We start from the raw sequence: 20389 nt of genomic DNA, 5'->3' as shown, positions 1-20389 counted from the left end.
GGTCCCAGGCAGCCTCAGTGCTCCAGGAGGAGCTTGGGAACTGGGAATGGAGCAGAAAGTCTGGTGCCAGCTGGAGCAGAGGATGAAAGCAGCAGCAGCAACACTGTGGTATATGTCAGCCAGCACGTGTCCCAGTGCTTGTTCTAGTGCCTGCTGGGATGCAAGCGAGGAGCTGCCTTTGCTGGGTGTCTCATTTGTGGGATACAGAGCTGGGCACAACATGCTGGCACAGCCCAGGACTCTGGGACACAGCAGTGGTGAGGACACACTGCCTCAGTCTGCCCTCTCCACCATGAGACCTGCAACGGGTCTGTGGGAAGCCAGAACTCCTGCAGCTGTTGGAAACTCCGCAGTACTGGCCAAAACCACTGAACTCAAAAACTGTGAGGCCAGCCCTAAAACTTGCTGTAGCTCAGTGGGAGCAGCACGCTATGAGATTCCAGGCTCTTTGTGCTTGTCAGTTTCTCAACAAAGCTGAAGTGCCTTTGGACTCTACAGAAGTAGCTCTTATTGCTCCCCATTTCTCACTAGAAGCCTCCCTCCAGACCGTGCTGGTTGAACAGGGATGGGAACATGAATTTGAGCTGCAGTGCCGAGGACAACCCAAGCAGGTGGCGCATGGAAGAGAGGCAGGAGCAGGTCAGAGTCAGGATGAGGTTTTATTTAATTTCTGTGCCAAACTGAGGTATGGAGCCTCTGCAGGGACTCAAGTGGGACATGAACTGCCTGGACTGGTGTAGGGAAGGAGGCTGCCCCAGCGCCCAGCCAGGCTGCCCATCTGGGCCAGCTCTGCTCCGCACCACGGTCACTCCAGAGCACCTGCAGCACCCTTGTCCATCCCACAAGGGTCCCCAGGGGTTTGTGTCAGCCCCTGTCCCCTGGCTCTGTAGGCACTCGGCTCTGGATGTGCTCCAGCAGGCAGGTCACTGCCTGGACCAGGATCTGCTCCAGCTTCTCCCGCTCCCCAGCGGTGAACGGAGACAGGACATAGTTGGACACTGTCACATCACCCTCTGGCCGCCCGATGCCGATCCTGAGCCGGGTCATCTCCTGGGGAGGAAGGAAAAGAGCTGGGGGAGCTTCCCCTCAAGCATTCAGACAGAGTTAGGCAAGGTGACAGTGCTGAGAGTGGGGCAGGGCAGCAAGAGAGCAGCTCCTCATGTTTTCCAGGTGGTTTTGAGTGCTTGCTCCAAGAAACATAATTTTGGAAGAGGCTTTTGCTGTGCTGTGCCGAGATCCCAGGCTCCTGCCAGACCTGGCAGAAGCCACTCAAGTTAATTGTTTCCATGTCCTCCATGGCGGCCAAACAGACAACAGCCCTCCGGGAAGAAGGGGAGGAAGAAAAGGAGGGGAAAGGGAGCAGGGGCTTTTCTGAGGGAAATCAGAAAAATGGGAGTGGAGGAAACAAGCCATGCATTAAGGGGGGCACAGGATTGATCCCGTTCCACTGAGTCCCACTCACACTAGAGTGCAAAGCACTGATGCAGGACTGGACTCCGTTGTGTCCCCTTGGGAAAGAAAGAAAAGCCACAGTTAGTCTGTAAGAGACACCCCCTCCTCTGTATAGCCCTGGGGTCTCCTGCTGCAGGAATGTGGGAATGTGGTCCCAGCCAAGGACTGCAGTCCCCATGTCCTAGTTCTGCAGGAACATCCAGCCCGGGGGGCTCAGAGCTGTTGGCTGGGAGTTTGAGGGAAGCAGGGGCAGGACAGCACATTCTGTGTCTGTCAGCTCTTGTCGCAGCTGGTGCATGTGTGACTGAGCACTGGGGCCCAGCACTGTACCTGCCCCATCCTGCAGTGGAAGCTTTCCTAGGTTAAATATCTGCAGCCTGCCCCAGAAGCTGGCACTAGGCAGGCACAGTGGAGGCAGAGTGCTATAAAAAGCCCATGTGGTGCTGTCAATGGGCTGAATCCAGCCCATAGCCGCTTCCAGGAGGCTCCCTGCCCTCCCTGCCAGGGCAGGAACTGGGAGGCTGCCCAAACAGCCAGCTGTTGCCTCTAAAATGGATCAAGCCCAGGACAAGAGCTGAAACATTACAAGGCTGGTGGGATGGGGCCAAGAACAGCCCATGAGCCTGTATGGGCATGTTAAAGCCTCAAACGAGCTCACACAATCAGAGAGCTGGGGCTACCCCTACCTTGCGCTGCCTCCCAGCTTGATTGCCACCTTGCCCAGGGCCTTGTCCAGGTCGTCGTGAACCAGGTAAATATCTTCAGGGCCAAGACTGTAGATCTCAGCTTTGAAAGCAGAAATACAGCCCAAAAAATGAGGGGGAGACAGACTCACCAGGCCCTGACTCTGCAGGGTGGGGTTGTAGGGAGCTGTGGAGGGCAGGGAAACAGCAGGGCTGTCATAGGGGGCTGGTGGCAACAGAAGCTTTGGGGCTGATCCAACTGCTCACCAGCACTGGCGACGCTGAGCCCATTGAGGTTCATGAACCTCCGCGGCTTGAGCAGCACCAGCTCCCGGCCATGGGCTGTGGCCAGGGCCACATCAGCACAGCACCGCTTGTCCACTCGCCAGCCCTCAGCCACAGCCAGCTGCCGGGCCAGCCGGTCCAGCACCTCCATGCCCACACTGTGCCGTGTGCCCCACAGCCCATAGTTGCCCAGGCCAGCCACCTGTGTGACGGGTGTCAACAGGGCACTGTCAGGCCACCATGAGGCCCCTGGTCTTTGCACGGGCCTGATCCGCTCCCTCAGCATGTCTCAGACCCGCTCCCTCCGGTTTCCCACAGCTGGCTGGGTCCTCACAGCCTCAATCTCCACAGCATTCCCCTCAGTCCGTCTTCCCTCGGTGCCTCCCTCACAGCTCTGATCGCGCCGGTGCTCGCCCATGATCTGATCTTCCCCGGCACTGCCCTCACAGCCCCGCTCCCTCTTTTCGCCTCCCAGTCCTGAGCCACCCTGTTCTCCTCACAGTCCCGTTCCCCCGATTCCCCCGTTCCCCTCACAGTCCGGCTCCCAGCGCTCCCCTCACAGCCTCGCTGCCCCCGCTCCCCCCCCGCCCTCACCATGGCGCGCGGCCCCGCCCGCCCCACGAGCGCTCGCGCGCGCCCCGCCACCTCCGCCGCCAGCATCGCCCTCCTTGCCCGCGTGACGTCACGCCCACGCGCTGCTCGACGTCACGCCCGCATCGCCTCGCCCCCGCCGCCATCTTGGTTACGGGCAGAGCCGCCATCTTTCTAGCGGGCGGCGGGGCGGTGTCGGAGGCAGTGGCGGGGCGGTGTCGGAGGCAGTGGCGGGGCGGTGTCGGAGGCAGTGGCGGGGCGGTGTCGGAGGCAGTGGCGGGGCGGTGTCGGAGGCAGTGGCGGGGCGGTGTCGGGGGCTGTGTCGCGGTGTCGGGGGCGGTGTCGCCGCTGCGATAATGCCCTGCAGGCCGGCTGGTCCTAGACGTGGTCGTGGTGAGGACGGCGAAGCGCGTTAACGGGCAGTTACTGGAGGCCGCAGCCTGGGAACCCCCTCGAGCAGAGAGAGGCTCTGCAGAGGATCCCCGAGGGACTTGCAGGACCAGTGAATACCCAGGACTGGGTCTCGTGTTTTGTGTGTTTGTGCCCGTTTCATCTCCACTCATATGCTGACCCTTGGGATACAGCTGGATGGGGAAACACATCGCTCCTCACCTTCCCCAAACCATCCTTCAGCCCTTCAGGTGGGTCCTCACCCTGCCAGCAGGGCAGAGTTTTCTTCCAGGTCACTGTGACAGTTCCCCAGCCCAGCAGCACATCACTGTGAAATTGCTCATCTTCCAGGTCCTTCCACACTACCTGCAGTCAGGAATCCATGTAAAGACCTCAACTGTTTAATTATTTAAAGATTTATTTTAAAATTAGAAATGCATCATATTTTTGGAAGAGGCAGAATTTTTACATTTGTCTTTGGGCCAGCTCCTGTGCAGCCTTTGGGTGGTGTCTAAAATCCCCAAAGCTCAGGGCCTGGAGCTGGAATGGTCCCAAGCACTGGCAGCTCATTTCCATACAAGCAGAGCTTTGGAAGCTTTGCAAAGTTTCCCTACACCCATCCCTTAAGCAGGTTGTTCCTGGCTAGTGAATTACTCTGGTTCCTCTGACCTCTTATTCCATAACAGCACAGAGGCTATTAAAATCTGGGCAAAAGTCAGACTGTGCATCCCATGCTTGGCAGCCTGGAGCATTAATCTTCCCTGACTTGTCCCCAGGTCCCCCATTGTGACATCCTCAGAAGCTGAACGGGTGCTGGCCCAGCCAAAGCCTGCAAGGTCTGACCAGCAGACAGATGTACAAGGAGCTCCAGAGCTCATAGCACCAACTCTGCTGTAGAAACCATCACTGAATGAAAGGAATTTTCAAAACCGTTAGCAGCACTGTGGGATCCCCTGGAGGTAGGATGAGATTCTTCATGTCTGCTAAAACAAGCAAGAAGTCTTTTGTTGTTGTTTTCCTGGTTTGCTACAGGGAAATCCTTTGGCCTTTAGGGGAGATGGATGAAGGGGTTGTAGGGGAGCCTGGCTCATGGCAGACCAGGTGCTGCCCTCTCTCACATTGTCCCCCTCACTTGGAGTTGAAGCTGGTCCCTACCAGCACCTATTCACAGTGAAAAGAAACTGGAATGTGGGTGGCTCTAAAACTTCCTTGAAAACTTTGTTGCCGTGTTGAGGTGTTCACAGGAGTCAGCACCAGTACTCACATTGTGCCAAGGAGCTGAGGCACAGCTAAGCTTAAAAAGGTTTTAAAAAAACTGTTAAAATGCTGTAAAGAAGTATTATTCTGTAGGCTCAGAATCTTAATGTATTGGGTATCAACAGCTGCCAGAAGAGGGGAGAGCTGCAGGAAGGTGCTGTTGACAGGGTGAGAACCTCCCTGACACTGTAGACCCTCTCAGCATCTTCCCCATGTCATCACAGATGTCTCAGGTGGTGGATCCACCCTTACCTGGCCAATAGTGAATTAGTAAAGTGCTTTAAATCACATAATTTGCACCTGGTCCTGCAGCTGCATCCTGCAGTTGACTCCTTGGGGCTGCAGAGAGTTCAGCAGGAGAGCACTTATGCTGTGGAGAGTGACACACCATTCCCACTGCTCATCCCACCAGCCCTGAGTGCTTTCTAGCTCCATGTGGATCTGAGAGAGGCCCTTGCCAGTGACTAGAAGAAAAAACTGATGCGAGAGGCCACTGTTTTGCAGCCTGTTGATGAGAATAATTTCTCTTCTTCTGGGAAGTAGGGGATGCTGTCAGCCACTTCCTGGACGACACCTGGGCGTACCTCGAGGCCTTGCTGGACAAGCTCACTGACGACACACTGCTTTACGTGGTGGTGCTTCAGTGGGAGGAAAGGCACAACAAAATCAATGAGATGTTCATTAATGATCCCAGATTTCCAGAAGCCACCTGCACAAGGAAAAGAAGAGAAGGTTTTAAATTCAGAGTCTCTGCAGTCCCTGCAATTCAAAGAGCTGTGTGTGAAGCCAAAATACTCTGCTGAAGAGAGATCTTGCTGGTTTTGTATAAGGAGAGGGCTGAACCCATCAGTTGTCACCTCCCCCCCAACCAGACTTGTTCTCCAGGAATGGGGTGATTTAGCTTGTCTAGTCAGAATTTAAGCTCTGCTCCCTGTGCTAAGGTCAGAGCACAGAGATCCAGGCAGGCAGTAGGGATTGATACAGCTCGGTGCTGTTCTGGCAAGTGTGCTGTGCTGTCTGCCAGGCCCAGTTGCAAATATACCTTGTCTCCGAAGAACTTTGCTAACTATGGCAACAGGTCTGCTGGCTCAGAAGATGGTTCCCTTCGCCAGGAAACCTCAAGGGGATCACAGTTCCAATCCCTCAAAACCCCCTTGTCCCTTTCTGGCTGCCTGGCAGGTGGCAAGTGGTGTGGGTGGCTTCCTAGAACAGGCCTGGCTGTCTGTGCTGGGCTGTGGGGCTACAGGAGGAGCTCAGCTCCATGGACTCACTCTGAGGGTTTTCAAACACAGCCTTGGAGATGGCTGGCTCCAGGTCCTGCAAGCTGATCTCCTCCCGGTCCTTGCGGGCACGCCACAGAGCCAATGTCACGTTGTTGATCTGCTCTCCTCCTGCATTGCTGCACAAGAATGAGAGGCTTATCCAGTGTGTAGCCAGGAAAATGGTGTCTCAGGTGGCACCTGACACCCACCAGCCTGCAGAGTGCAAGCCAGAAGCTCCCAGTTGCCTGGCCCAAAATAACTCCTGAAGAGGCAGCCAAATAACATGCAGAGGAGGCTTTTTCACACTCTCCAGATCCGTCTGTTCACAGTGAGATAGCATCTCTTGGCATTTGTAGAGGCTCAAGTCTTGGAGAAGGAAAGGCAAAAGAAGTGTGTGCCCTGAAGTAGGTGCGACCTCTGCCCAAATGAGCAGCAGTGAGCTGGAAGGCCCCATGGAGAGGCCTCTCTCACCTGATGAAGATGAAGATGGCTTTGCGGTAGTTGGTCCCGTACACAACCCATGAGGGTCCCAGGAATGGGATGATGACATCAATCAGGCCTGGATGCATCTTGTCCATCTCATCGAAGAGAAACGCTGACCGTCCACAGTTTGTCAAGTTCCCTTGGATCCAGCGCTTCAGGCTTTCCTAGGAAAAACACCCACCAAGTTGTAAGGCAGTGAGATGGCGAGGAAGGCTCAAGCGCCCCAGAGTGAAGGCTGAGTCAGGAGCTCAAGCAGAGCCAAAGGTGCTGAGAGCAGCATGTCCCTGCACAGCACCACACACTTGGAGCTCAAAAACCCAGTGCTGGGGAGGCCCCTTTATTCTGGGTTTCACACAGTGGCTGTTTACCAGCTTTTTTAGCCCGTGGTAGGTCTTTTATTACAGACTTAAAGGAGGAAGCAGCACACTGGAGATTCAGACTCCTACAGCTCCCCACGTTCTTCTCATTCCCTGTTGTATCTACACAGTTCTCAGCTTCTTGCCAGCTCCAGTTCTGATGCAGAAACATGTGCCTGCACTGACCCAGAACAGCTCTTTATCATGGCTGAAGGTACTTCCCAGCCCACACAAAACCACTCACATTGCCTGGGGGCACGTGTAACTCCTATCTGAAGCACTTCAGCCAGGAAGGGATTTACTTTTCCAAAAGCATTTCCTCTAAGGACACAATGCAACAAATAACTTCTCCAAACACCCAGATACTAAAGGTCCAGGTGTGCTGAATCCCCATTCTGCTGAGAATCTGGCATTTTGATTTCTCTCTTTTCTGAGCTCTAAGAGACAGAATGGCACCATGGAGAGTCTGGAGCTGCTGTTAGGGAGCTGTATGCTCTCCGAGCAGGGATTACAAGTCTAGTGATATGCAGGTTTTTATAGCCATCAGGCTATTTGGAAAGCAATGGGGAAATTTTAGTGCCTTTCATCTAAGCCAAGCACTTTTGTTTGTGCCTTCAAAGAGCTGTGTAAATATTTAAGAATGAGAATATGATCAGGGCAAGGACTGCTGTGGACAGGACAAAAGTAATAACTGAGTATATTGCATTTACTAGTGGATCCTTCAGCCAGTGTATGGAGCTACTCACTCAGCTATGTTTGTCTGGGAGGGTAAAACAAAGAGCTTTTATTCCTACTTCACTTCGAGAAACAGCTTGAATGCATATGTACTGAGGATCAAGACAGACATAGACAAAACCCCCCATTTAAGTGGCACTGCTGAGCGGCGTCCCTTACCTTGTACTGCTCTATCTGCTCAGCGTGGGGAAAATGCACTATGGGGGAGAAGTGGTGAACATAGGGGCTCTGGAGCCCCCTCTGGAAGAGGTAGCGGATGAGCATGGAGCTCACGTAGGTTTTGCCTGTTCCTGTCGAGCCGTGGAAGGACATCACGAGGGGTTTCACTGGATTCGGGTTCTCCAGGAACTCCCTCACGCCCTTCATCACCTGCTGCCTCACCAGGGGCTGCCCCACCAGATTCGTGGCCAAGTCAAACTCCAGACCTGAAAGGAGGTGAAACCAGGACTTTGAGAAGGCGGGTTGTCATGGCTCATCCCGTCCCTGGGAACCACCCCGCGGGGCCCTCTCATCCCCGGTTGCCGCACGGCCGAGAGACCCCGCCGGGAAGGCTCTCCTGGAGACGCGCTGGCTCACGGAATCCCCTCGCCTGCTGCCTCCCGGCCTCGGCGGCTGCGCGCCCCCCGCCCCCCGAGGGTCCCCCCAGACCCCCTTCCCAGCCGGCCGCTCCCGCTGACCGCGCAGGTCGGGCCCGAAGCCGCACTCGCAGTCCGCCGAGAAGCCGCAGCGCAGCGCCCACAGGTCCCAGGCGGCGGCGGGGCGGGCGGCGGCCGCCAGCAGCACCAGCAGGACCCGGACAGGGGCTGGGGCCGCTCCGGGGGCCATGGCGGCCGCGGCTCCCGCACCGCCCGCACTACAACTCCCAGCGCGCCCCGCGCGGAGGCGGGACAGAAAACCGATGCACCGGGAAAGAGGCGTGGCCATGTAGCGAGGGGGCGTGGTCTGGCCCGCATAGCCCCGCCCCCCACTGGGCAGGGTCCCTGTGCCCCCTGTCCCCTCGTGCCTTGGGGACCCGGGAGCCTCTCGCAGAGGACAACCTAAAATTCAGCAAGGGCAAATGCAGGGCCCTGCACTTGGGGAGGAGCAACCCTGAACACCGGTTCAGGCCCCCAGCTGGGGGCTGACACGGAAAGCAACTCTGCAGGAAAGGACTGCGGGTCCTGCCTGTGAGCCAGCAGTGCGCCCTGAGGGCTAACAAGGCCGGTGGGATCCTGGGGTGGATCAGGAAGAGCATTTACAGCTGGTAATATATATATATATATATATATTAATATATTTATATATATAAAGCTGCATCTCTGCTCAGCTTTATATATATTTTTATATATATATATATATATATATATACACCTAAGTGGGGGTGCCAAGAAGATGGATCAGGCTCTGCTCAGTAGTGCTGCAGACAAGAGGCAATGGGTACAAACCAATGCCCAGGAAGTTCCACCTGAACACAAGGTAAAACTTCTTTATTGTGCAGTGACCACACACTGGAACAGATTGTCCAGAGAGGGCGTGGAGTCCACAGGGAGCTGGGGACCAGATGACCCCATTGTAGTTCCCTTCCAACCCAAACCATTTTGTATTTCTGTGACATCACACAGCCCTCCTCAGAAGAGCTGTCACTGGGGAACCATGGGGTCTGGGACCTGTTTGGGCCAGGTTGAGCATGATGGTTCATTCAGCCCTTCCCACGCTCTCCTCCCCCAGGGGGCTCCTTTAAAGGACACCCACAGGACAGGGGGTCCCCTTGAGGAACGGGATAAAAGTTTATTGTATGTAAGAACCAAACCCATGAGATATGTACATGTATTTACATGACAAAATGAATAAGCCTAATTATTTACAACAAGGACCGTCCTTCACAACTCTGTACATCAAGAAGTAATCGTGAAAATATATTTACAGACAGGATCCAGCAGCTGTGGGCAAGACGGAGATGGAAAAAAACAAAACGAAAGAGTGAGGTGAGCGGCACCATGTAGTCATGGACCTCAGCAGGGCTGGGTGTGGAGGCTGGTGGTGGCCTGCCCAGACACTGTCCCCACTCTTCAGAGTAGCAGTGCAGACCCCTGGCTTGTGTCCTGAAGAGGTGGGTGGTAGATTTGAGGTGGCTGCTTTTCCTCCTCTTTGTCTCAAAATTGCCAGCCTGTGCCCCAGTGCCTTTCTGGGCCATCTCTTCTCCTCCTGATGCTGAGTGCCTGGTCCGTTCCTTTGGCCCACAGCCACTGGTGGGATGCAGGCTGGGAGTTAGGGGTCTCCGAGGGCCTGGGGAGGGTTACAGCTCGCTGAAGCGCACCGCTGGCTCCAGCTTGTGGGACAGGGCAGTGAGGACCTTGTCGAACTTCTCATAGCGCTCAGCCTGGCTGCTCTCAGCCCCACGGCTGCCCCAGAGCAGTCGCAGCTGGAACTCGGTGCTGAAGACTTCCAGCAGCTCCGCTTTGCCCTGGAAACCTGCAAGAGGGACAGTCAGTTCCCTGGGATGGGATCCCCAGCACCTGTGGGATGCTCCATCCTGGTGCTGGAGCTGCACACTGGGAATGTGGCAGAGGGAAAAGGGCTCTGCTGTCCCTACTGCTTACCCTGCAGCTTCACCTCAGCATTGGTGTGGTAGAGCCCACCATGGTGAGCCACCATCCGTGCTGCCTCCAGGTGGGCCATGACCACTTCCACGCCGTTGTCGGTGGCCTCCCAGGGCTCGGGGCTTTCCGTGAGAGCCTCATCCCGCTCCAGGAGAGTCACAAGGGGTATGATGTGGGGAAAGGTGGTGTTGGTCAGCGGCGGCCCTTCTGGGGAGAAGGCACTCTTAGGACCCTGCATGGCCCCATGACCCTGTGTCCCCCTCCCCATCTCCCTGTGGAGTTCTCATGACACCAGCCTGCCACCGTGCTCCCAGGAGAGGCTTTAAGGCTCAGCTGGACACAGCAGCTGCTGTGTCTATTCGATCGCTGTGCCTGGGGCCATTGCCTTGTCCAACACCAGCTCCTCCCAGCCAGGGTTTCTGGCTGTGCTGGGAAGGGAAATCTGATGGCCATGCTCAGGCTGCATTTCCTGGGGCTGCAATGAGGAGCAGGTTTCTGCAAACCACAGGGCAGCAGCCATTAGAGACACATGGCTTTTCATCTTTCCAACTGGCTGCCCTGTCCCTTGGTTTGGCACTCACTGCCATGTGAGCACGATGGTTTGGCTCAGCTGCTGGTTTTATTTAGTTATGAAATGCTTCCTTGGGAAGGAAGGAGCAAACGAGGCCAGACGGGCTCTGCCGAGTGCTGGGGTGGTTCAGCAGCCAGAGCATGTCGGGCACTAGCTGAGAGAGGGTCAGAGCTCTCAAACAGTGACACCACGCCCAGACAAAAGTGGGAAGGAGAAAGCAACTGAGACAAGGGGAGTTGCTCCTGTTACCTTTCCCTTCATTCAGGCTCTTCAGGAATGGCTTAAGCTTCTTTTCATAGAGGATTGCACCCTCTGTGTGCCGCTGCCGCAGCACCATCCAGGTCTGCTCCAGCCGGGCAATCTGAAAGGAGATGGGGCAGGTAGAAGGTGCGGCGGGCAGCACAACTTCCAGGCACCAGGGAGAACAGCCTGACCCTGGAGCCATAGTCCCCAGCCTTGCACACAACAATGCCTGCTGCTCCCAAAAACCAGCCTCCTCCACCAATGCTCGTGGCCAGACACAGCACAGCTCTGGCACTGAGGCTGGGCTTAGCATTTCTCCCCCTGCCCGTGCCCCAGGACAGCAACTTCCCTGCGTCGCAGTGGCCTTGAAGATGAGATGCAGGGAGGGGGCAGCCATTCCACCTCCTTTGTGCAAGCAGGAAGCAAGACTTCCCAGCTGGGCTTGATTTAAAATTGAATTTTAATCTCCTTTCATCTTCCAAAGGGAGCAGTGTGGCCCGGAGATGCTGCTGCCACAGCCTTGAGACTGATTTGTATTGTACCGGAGGGCAGATTCATTTCCTCCAAGGAACACAGCCCAGCACAAAACAAAAAGCCCAACCACGGAAAAACAATTGGATCCTGGCGGGACTAGGCTGTCTGCTCTGTGGAGGGGATGGCTCTTCCCCTTCCCTACTTGCATCCCAGCGGATGTGGCCCCTTACCTCCTACCCGGGGCATTTTCCCCTCTCACCCATCCCAATGACTCTTGGAGCCTACAGGACACAGGGAGAGGGATGCATTTTGAGCAAGGGGCTGAGCCCAGGCCGTGAGGACTAAAGGAGTGTCCCTGTACCTGTGTCATTTCCAGGGCGCTCATTACAGCTGCAAAACTGAACATGTTCCCCATGGTGCTCTTCAGCTCGGCAGCCAGCTGGATGGTTTTGTGGAGTAGGGCTGCCCGCTCCTCCGTGCTGCCTGTGCAGCCCAAGATGTCCACAGCGATCATGATGGACATGGTGTGAAACCTGCCAAGGGGGCAAGACACAGAGCATGGTCAGCACAGGGAGAGGGGATGCTCTGTGGGCTTAGACAGGGCTCCTCCTCTCCCCTCCCCTGTGCCAGGCTGGAAACACCCTGGGGAGCTGGACCAGGCCGTGCAGGGCAACCCAGTGGGCTCATTTTGGCCATGCTGTGCCGTACCGTTCCAGCAGGTCCAGGCGGAGCTGGTGGCCGTGGGGAAGGGTGAGCAGCTCCATGCCAGAGCTCACCCCCATGAGCTGCTGCATCTCCACTGTGACACCCAATATCCGGGCAACCTGGCAAGGAAGGTGAAAGCTGATTAGATCTTTGTTAATTGAGGAGAGGCTGAAGTGTCCTTGGGCAGCCTCTTGCCCCAGCCCAGCCTCTGCCTGCCCTGGCCGATATACCACAGGAGAGCCCAGCAGGGATGCTCCAATGCTCAGGGGCTGCCTGATGTTCAGGGATGCACTAATCCCTGCCAACCCAGATCAGTCGGAGGGCAGCAGTGCCCATCCCTCCCTCCAGGCCCTGGCCGTACCAGGCAGTCCACTTTGGTGATGTGTTTGGCCAGTGTTTTCACATCCACCTCTGCCAGCAGCTCTTTGACTTTCTTTAGCACAGTCATCTCCAGAGGTTTGTTATCCAGTGGGATGAGCAAGGACTGGAAGGCAGCAGGGTTGAAGGAGGAGGTTGTTTCCATAGTGGGGGGCACAAAGCCCATGAAGTCCAGCTCTGCTTTCAGCCTCTGCCCTGCCTCTGCTTCCCCAGAGCTGTTCTCCACAGTCCCTCTCTGTCCTTCCTCCACCTTTAGCCTCTCCACGTAGCTCTTTGTTGGTAGCTGCTTGGTGTCATGGGCTGGCCGGTCCCTGCTGATGGGTGAGGTGGGGTGCAGCTGGCAGTAGTGCCCCGTGTCCGGGTCGCTGTAGCTGTTCACGGAGGGAGAGGGGGAGGCGCGGGCGTACCCATGGCAGGGAGTTGAATGGGAGCTGTGGGCAGGGTCTGGAAGGGGTTTGCTGTTGTTCCCATGGCACAATTGGGGTTCGCTGGACCTTCTTATGACTGGAGAGGCTGGAGTGATTCCAGATGCTTGGCAGGCGTGTGGCTTTAGCCGTGTGACTGTAGGGAGCAGAGGAGACACTTATCAAAGCCTGAGGGTGCACACACACATAGGGACTGCAGATGCAGCAGCCCAGGGACATGGGGCTCAGGGGAAAACCCCTCTGCCAAAACAGAACAACCTGGTCCCAGGACAGCTGCACAACGATGCAGCCGAGGACTGGCTGAGGTTCTGTCCCTGAAGTCCCCCTCCTCAGGTCCCTGCATCACAGCAGTGCCAAGTCCAGGCTGATCCACAGCCCCAGAGGGATGGAGGCACAATACCTACCTGTGCTGTAGGCAGGTGATGCTGGGTTCTCAGAGATGGGGGACATCGGGGAGTGCAGGTCTTGGATCTGGTCCACACTGACAGCACAGTTGCGAATGATGTCTCTATGGTGGGGCAGGGACACGCTGGGAAGGAGGCAGAGGGCACAGGTTAGTCCCTTAAAGCAGGGCCCAGGCAAGCACAGAGGGGCTGGGATGAGGGTTTGCTGCCCCCAACACCTCCCTTGGGTCATCACCTCCTTCCACAACTACCCATAACAAGCTCAGCTGGAGCAGTGAGCAGGCAGTCCCAGCAGCAGCAGCTGGGAGCAGAAGGGGTCACTACCCACTGACCCCCACAAATCAGAGACAGACCTGCCTGCAGGGACCCTGGTCCTACAGAGGAGAGCAGAGCAATGCAACAGTATGCCATGCCAAGGTATTTGGGATGGGATGGATTTGGTCCCACTCCAGGGTGCTGCAGGAATCTAGCAAAGAAGGCACAGACAGTAGTTTTCCAGGGTTGTGCTGGAAAGTGGTATCTTACACTGTGTTATTCTATTTCTACTTGGGAACTGTGTTGAGCTGGTTAGGTGAACTGTTGCTCTGACCCAAAGCTGAAAAGCACCTAGAAATGGGATTTGGGAAGTTACATAACAAGCAACAATGTGCCAACAGAGCTGCAAAAGATGCTCAGTGCACGGAGGATTGCAAGGAGTTGCAAGTAATTCACTGCCCTCCCTGCTGTGGGTGAGGGCTGCGCTGCTGTGATGTGTTTGGTCTTGGAACACTGTGCCTCAGCAGTGGGAGGAGGATGGGACAGCAGTGGTGGTGATAAGGGGTTTAGGGAAAATATGAGTGATGAGGAAAGACTGATAGATCTGGGCTCTTCTTCTGGAAATGCATACTCTTCTGGAAGTCTGAGTGTTTTCCCAGCCATAACAGTTGGTTGCCTGTTTTCTGCTGGTGGATTCTGACCCTGCCCTTGGGCTCAGAAGGTCAGGGTGGTGAGAAAGCAGCTTGGCTTAACAGGCTGTGTCCTGCTGGAGGCAGGGGTAGATGGGTCTGCCCTTGGCTGTTGCATATGAGGATATGTGTGCGGCCCTGCCTTCCCTGCAGGGCTCTGGGCAGCCTGGGACTGCCAAAAGTGAGACATACAAAGTGAGCCATACAGCCCCAGGAGGGCTGGCCCAGCTCCTCCTCCACCTCTGGAGAAGCCCAGCTGGCCAGGGTTAATGTGAACAGCTCAGTTTTGCAAAGGCTGTGATCCAGGGTCTGTGCAGACTCCATCAGCACAGACTCATCAGTCTCCTCCTGCCCATCAGGCTTTCAGCTCTGCTTGGTAACTCCTTGCAAATGCTGAATGGAAAGGGCTCTGAAACTAAAAGGGCCATTCAAAACCAAACAACAAATGCTGTCTTAGTGTCTGGGACTGACTCTCCTCTCATGTTTGCCTGGGAAAGCTCAGCTCCATGGCTCTAACAAGCCCTGACATGCTGGTAATCCTGGACTGGGTGATTGTAAAACACTCTCTGGCTTCTGGCCTGCGATGCTAAAGTCATGTCTGCTCGCTGGGCGTCTGCTGTGGTAGCTCAGCGTGGCTGGCAGCCAGCCTGGAGAAAACCCCAGTTCCAGCTCAGTACTGGTTCTTCCCCCCATGCCTCTGCTGGTCTCCCTCTTCCATCCCTGATCCCCAACCTCTGCTCAGAGAGCAGTGACTGAGCATGCCCTGCCTCATTCCGGAGGCTGATCCTCTGCTCAGCTGAGCTAGGATGGAGACTGCAAGCTCACCTGGTTGGGCACCCCTCAGCCCTGGTGATCTTGTCTGCGGTCAGACCGTCTGTCATGGTGATGCTCCTCCTCTTGATGTGTCCCCCTTTCTGGGTGGAGGGGCTGTGGGATCCCCCATGCTTCCCGTTGGCCAGCCCATAGCTGGCTTCCAGGTAGCGCAGGGGGAAGGTGCGGTTGATGGGGCAGTAGATGATGGCCCCGCTCTGCTCCGAGATGGCCTTGCGGTTGCCCACGTAGAAGCGGACAAGGGCAGGCACATTATCAAAGCTCTCTTGCTCGAAGAGGTACTGGACATGGGTATGGCCATCACTGGACTTGACTGTCACCTTGTTGATCTTGAAGTGCAGCGGCTCGTTGCGCCAGCGGCACGTCAGCACGTAGTCACCCAGGCTGGTGAGCGAGTCACGGATGAGGAAGTCGCCATTCCTCTGCACAAGGCTCTCAGACACCTGTCGGGGGGACAGGGCACAGCTCAGCCACAGCCAGGCTGGATGGACCACGGGGCATGAGTGGAAGCTCTGCTGGGGGTGTTATTTGGGGCATTGGTTGGTCCTTTTGCCCCTAGCTCTGAGCCGTAAGAGGGCATTTGCTGTGGCAAAATCAGGCAGCTCAGTGCTAATGAAGCCCTTGACCAGATGTTTCCCATGAGAACAGGCTGGTTCTGTGTGGCCTCAGAGTGTTCTCCCACAGCATTCCAACTAAAGGGTGCCCAGAGCCACCCACCTTCCCCATCTCACCTCCCGGGGGATGCGGCCATGGTACCAAGCATGGCTGCGCAGGTCGCTGCTGCTCAGCTTCAGCTCCTCTTCCAGCTCCTTGTGAAGCTTTTCTGGTGATGAGTCAAGGATGTATTTCTCCTTGGAGAACTGTACAGGAGAAGAGAGAGTGTCAGGCAGTGCAGCAGTGCAGGGACTGGGGAGGGAAGGGCTGGCAGGATCTGCACGTGGGGACTGTGGCACCTGCCAGGAGCACAACTGTCCCCAAAGGCCAGGAAACTCAGCTGTGTGTGAGGATTACTGCTTGTGGCAAAGGATGTGGTAACATGCCTGTTGATGGCCAGGTCCTGTCACCAGGAGCACTTGGAGGGTCTCCTGGTGGCATGTCCTGATTGTGCCTGGCTACTCTGTGCCTGGTGTGCTGCCCCTCCATCCCAACTAAGAGCTGAGTGTGGCTGGGCAGGAGAAAACCCCTTAAATATGTCTGGGGCTGAACTACCATGAGAAGCACTCTTTCAGGAGGAAACTTGAATTACTGCTCCTCCTTTAAATATCTACCACAGTTCCCCTTTCAAAGGGTTAACTCACTGTGTTTAGCCTGATGGCAGCATAAATAGTAATGACAAATGTAAAGGGAACCTTCTGCATTGAAATTAGCTTTTAGAAATTAGCTTTCACCAGCACTGGTGCACCTGAGCCTGGAGGATGCAATTTGCCTGCTCCTTTCCCCTGGAGAGATAAGGGATGATGGCACCATGTGTCTGCTGGCTGGAGCCTGCCTGCCTCCTTCCCTGCCTGCTGCTGGGCCAGTGTTCCCAGAGGGCAGCTGCTGGCATAATGGAGCCAGTGTATGTTTGGGGATGTAAGCACAGGTTTGGGGTTCCTGTGTGCTTCACATGAGGCCAGTTTTCTTGGTTGACACAGTGGCTTTGAGGTGATCCTGCTGTGGTACTGACACAGCTGCATGATGGAGCAGGGCCCGGGAACTAAAACTCCTGGGTTCCCTCCATATCCCAGCTGTGTGGTGTCCTGAGAGGGGGATAGGTATGCCACTGCCATGGACTAAAAAGCCTGGATGGGGTTACTGGGGTGTCCTGTTCCTCTGCTCCCATGAGCGAGGATGGCTGGGTGGCCTGGCTCACCTCCAATGGCAGTGCCAGTTGTAAGGAGGCAGTGAGGGCTGGCCCAGCTCCCTGGTGCCTGTTGGGGCAGGATTCTGGTATTGTCTCACAGGACAGGCATGGGCCTGAAGCCCTGCTGACACTGCTCTGGCACTGCCAGAGGAGCAGGCTGGCATTCATGGCTGGCCTTGTGTGGCAGCTGGTTCCCCAGAGCAGGCTGCAGCCCCATGCCAATACCTAAGGGACTTGCCTTGGAGCTGACCTCTTTGCCTGCTGCCTCATCCTCTGTGTCCCATATCACTTCCCTCTGCTCCTCTACTTTGCTTGTGTGAGCAAGGGAAAGCGTAGAGCACTGTGCTGCTCTCCTGCCCTGTAGCCACTGCTCTTGCAGTGTTCTTGGGACCCCTCAGCAAGACCCTGACCCCAGGCCTCTCCTTCCCCAAAGGAGATGTTCCATACGTCCAGGAAGCTGCATTCACCAAACCAGGCAAAGACCCTGTCCCAGGGACCCTGCTCCAGCCTGGGGAGATGGGAAGAGGCGGTGGCCAAGGGCCTGTGCACTGGACTGTGCTCTCTAGGGCCTGCCCTCACCAGCCTGGACATGCCTTTATTCCTCCCTTCCCAACTCCTGTCAAGTCAAAGGTGGTGGGAAGCAGCCTATGAAAACAGTGTGGAGTGAACTCTGACTTGCTCATTGAACCATGTTTATTCTCCCTATGAGAGGGTCCTGTTGACTGGAGCTGCAGGGATGTGTGGATTGTCTCCCCCTGACCAAGGGCTGCAGGGAGCTGAGCACTTGCTGCTGCCCTGGGCCCTCCTGGAGACAAAGCCACACGGTGCTCCTGAGCCCGATTAAAAATAAATGGTAGCTGGCGGATGCTGCAGGGGTCCGGCTGCCTCCTGGGGGGCCCAGGCCGAGCAGATGCTGTTTCCATGGTGACAAATCCATTGCCACGGAGCAGACCTGGCTTGGCCGAGGGGTAGTGAGAGACCCTTGACTACAGCTCCCTCTCTGTGACACGGTTCCCCCCAAACTCTGGGGCATAAAGGGACCCCCCAGGAACCTCTGCTGTTTGTGCAGGTGAAAGCCATCAGAGCTGAGCTGGGAGCAGTTTGGATTACAGCTCTCCCCCCACCACCCCTGGAGCAGGGATTAGTGCCTGTTCTGTTCAGCATTGTACATCTGGGTTTTCCTCCAAATCCTCCCAATGCAAATGTGCAGGGTAAGAAAAACATTCAGCCCAGCTGAGCAGTGCCCGATGTCTCCAAGCCCAGATTTGGGCAGCAGCTGGCTGGCATCCATGCCAGGAGCCATGAGCTAAGCTAGCAAGAGAGAACAGGAGGTTTGGGAGAGGCAAGGAAGGTTTTGCATCTTGCAGATGGGGGAGGGAGCCCAGTTGTGAGCAGAGGGTGTCAGGAGGCACTTCCTCCAGCTATGTGGAGGGTACTGTCCCTTCAGCTCCTTGCCTGGATAGTGAAATCACACCTGATTTGCATGGCCACCAAGCAGCCACTGCTTGGAGTGATTGTGAAGCTGGGGAGGCAGCATGAGACTGATCAGGGGAGCCCTTTTCCTTGGTGTGATGTAACTGAGACCAGTCCTTGTTGTGAGTCTCACGCTACTCCAACATGCTTCCAAAATCACCTGTCTGCTCACCCTTCTGTGTGGGAACCAGGCTGTCCATGAGCCCTTGGTACAAAAGTCCCCTGCGCCGTGGAGGGCCGTGTTTCCTCCTGAGCCCTTCAGCACCGCTCCAGTTTCCCCTGCTCCGTTGGGAGCATGTCTCAGAGGAGCCCGGCTCGCAGGCTGCCAGCTGGCCAGGTGCCGAGGAGCTGGCAAGGCCTGGCATGGCACGGCCTGGCGAGGCGGCGCAGGCCAGCCGGGCGCTGTCAGGAGTGTGTGAGCGGATGTCTGAGCGCCGCACTGAAAGGGCATCGCTTGGTGCTCTCGGCCGTGCCAAGGGAACGTCTAAAGATGCACAGCCTCGTGTGAGGTCTTGCATACTAGTGTGGTGTGGGGAAAAACCTGGACTCCCGTTAGCATCTGGCTGGAGTGCATGGTGCTGGGCTCCAGCATGAAGAACCCTAAGGCATCTTCCAGCTGAGCAGGAAGAAATGGGGATTAGCGTGGTTCTCCAAACCAGCCATACCAGACAAACCAGCTCAAAATCTGCCAGAGATGATGCCAAGCTTTGCTTGAGGAATCCCAACCAGCAGCCAAGCTGGCTCAGATGGAGAGAGTGCCCCAATGAGCTGTTTCACAGTCCTGGGGCTGGGGAATCCTCTGGAGCAGCCATACAATGGGGCAGCTGCCATGAGAAAGCAATTCTTGAGGCTCTCCATCCCTGCCTGCTTCCCTGACTCTCTGTGCTGCTTTCTTGATGAAGCGTTTCCCAGATAAGTGGCAAGGACTGGAACTGGTAGTGGGAGGGCAAGAGCTGCAGGGATGGAGGGTGCTGATGCCTGTGGTGTGTTTAAAATTGGCTGTCACTCTGCCTGCTCCAACGAGAGCTTCAAAGGCTGGCATTTGGCTTGCTATCCTTGCAGAGGTAATCTTATGAAACTGGAGTGATTTCCATTCTGCTTTCCTGCTCTCTCCTCCCAACCTGGAGGAGTTGCATGAGGATGAAGTCAGCTTGGAGAGCAAGGTGTACTCATACCCCACCCTGCTGATAACATCTGACTAACCTCAAGGCACCAAGCACATCTGTTCTCCTTCTTGCTCATGCTGCCTACCCTGTGCTGGGACCCTCTCTAGGGAAATCCCAACCCCTTCTGGAGTTCTCCATCCCTGTTCTGGCTCTGGGGCCTGGGAAGCAGAATTGTGAGGAAATGGAGTAACAAGCCATTGGGAACAGGTGTCTGGGGAAAGCCACAGACTTGTATGAGGGGGTCTTCTCTGCTACCTCCACACCTGGCAATGGGCTACTTCAGTGATATATTTTGGAGCAAACATCCTTGTTGAGCATCATGGCAAACCCAAGAATCATTCTGCCTGATGCAGGACTGCTGCACTTACCAGTCCAGGCACCACCCAGAAATGGTTACTCCACCCTGCACGACCATGAGAAAAATCCCATCACAAACAATCCCCAGGTTGTTATGGGCTTGCTCTCAGTCTGCATGTCCCGCTGTGAGCCAGTCTATCCTGCTGATCTTGATATCCATATGGAAAAGAAATCACTTGTTCCTCTGTCCTCTCTTGCAATGAGTCTAGGAACCTAAATGGCCTCTGAGAAGGCATCAGCCTATCTGCCCACCCCAAGATGAAGGCATCTCTTGGTTATGTCACATCTCCATTAGTCACCACTGAAGGCAGATCTTGGCTCAAGATATTTTTCAGAGTTCAAAGCCCTTCTTAGGACTAGTCTCAGCTACCCTCATGGTGTCCTCTCCCTTTGCCCGTGCTCCTTTGTGGAGCTCTGGAGCAATTCTATCTTACTGGCAGGGGTGGGGTGCAGCTGGAGTTGATGGCCAGGAACATCTGGGTGCTCTAAGGTGGGACAAACA

At 55.8% G+C, this 20389-nt stretch overlaps 3 protein-coding genes and 1 long non-coding RNA gene across 11 annotated transcripts in view; 1 reads left to right on the top strand and 3 right to left on the bottom strand.

Moving 5' to 3' along the window:
• Window positions 1-640: 640 nt before the first annotated feature.
• Window positions 641-3153, bottom strand: PTRH1 (peptidyl-tRNA hydrolase 1 homolog). Of its 3 annotated transcripts, none has more exons than XM_086857955.1 (5): window positions 3015-3153; window positions 2403-2622; window positions 2139-2238; window positions 1463-1508; window positions 641-1050 (listed from the first exon to the last, which is right to left on the bottom strand). In XM_086857955.1, exons 1-5 carry the CDS (start codon window positions 3078-3080, stop codon window positions 865-867), a joined length of 618 nt encoding a protein of 205 aa, XP_086714081.1. In that variant the 5' UTR covers window positions 3081-3153; the 3' UTR covers window positions 641-864. The 3 variants fall into 3 exon arrangements, with proteins under 3 accessions (XP_086714081.1, XP_086714082.1, XP_023793894.2); XM_086857956.1 differs by having other exon boundaries at window positions 3066-3153; XM_023938126.2 differs by lacking the exon at window positions 3015-3153 and having other exon boundaries at window positions 2403-3012.
• An 84-nt stretch (window positions 3154-3237) lies between these two features.
• LOC111936959 (uncharacterized) overlaps window positions 3238-20389 on the top strand; it is a 22995-nt gene continuing 5843 nt past the window's right edge. Inside the window, exons 1-3 of the long non-coding RNA XR_015278129.1 lie at window positions 3238-3652; window positions 4178-4360; window positions 9400-9458. This is a non-coding gene — a long non-coding RNA (uncharacterized LOC111936959). The remainder of the gene's footprint in view (window positions 3653-4177; window positions 4361-9399; window positions 9459-20389) is intronic.
• On the bottom strand, window positions 3802-8404 carry TOR2A (torsin family 2 member A). Its single transcript, XM_086857954.1, has 5 exons — window positions 8172-8404; window positions 7654-7919; window positions 6392-6567; window positions 5930-6057; window positions 3802-5367 (listed from the first exon to the last, which is right to left on the bottom strand). Exons 1-5 carry the CDS (start codon window positions 8317-8319, stop codon window positions 5123-5125), a joined length of 963 nt encoding a protein of 320 aa, XP_086714080.1. The 5' UTR covers window positions 8320-8404; the 3' UTR covers window positions 3802-5122.
• Window positions 9237-20389, bottom strand: part of SH2D3C (SH2 domain containing 3C) — a 24093-nt gene continuing 12940 nt past the window's right edge. For 4 of the 6 annotated variants that reach the window (XM_023938115.2, XM_023938117.2, XM_023938118.2 and 1 more), the window contains 9 exons: window positions 15780-15908; window positions 15043-15491; window positions 13274-13398; window positions 12428-13005; window positions 12070-12185; window positions 11723-11894; window positions 10894-11005; window positions 10074-10280; window positions 9237-9945 (listed from right to left, as the gene is read on the bottom strand). In XM_023938115.2, coding sequence (XP_023793883.2) covers window positions 9770-9945; window positions 10074-10280; window positions 10894-11005; window positions 11723-11894; window positions 12070-12185; window positions 12428-13005; window positions 13274-13398; window positions 15043-15491; window positions 15780-15908 — 2064 coding nt within the window. In that variant the 3' untranslated portion in view covers window positions 9237-9769. The remainder of the gene's footprint in view (window positions 9946-10073; window positions 10281-10893; window positions 11006-11722; window positions 11895-12069; window positions 12186-12427; window positions 13006-13273; window positions 13399-15042; window positions 15492-15779; window positions 15909-20389) is intronic. The other 2 variants (XM_023938116.2, XM_086857944.1) reach the window with 1 other exon arrangement.

Source organism: Cyanistes caeruleus, chromosome 20 (genome assembly GCF_971803275.1).
Source record: "Cyanistes caeruleus chromosome 20, bCyaCae1.hap1.1, whole genome shotgun sequence".
In the NCBI taxonomy this organism is placed as follows: Eukaryota; Metazoa; Chordata; class Aves; order Passeriformes; family Paridae; genus Cyanistes; species Cyanistes caeruleus.
This window is presented reverse-complemented; position numbering and strand designations above follow the sequence as displayed.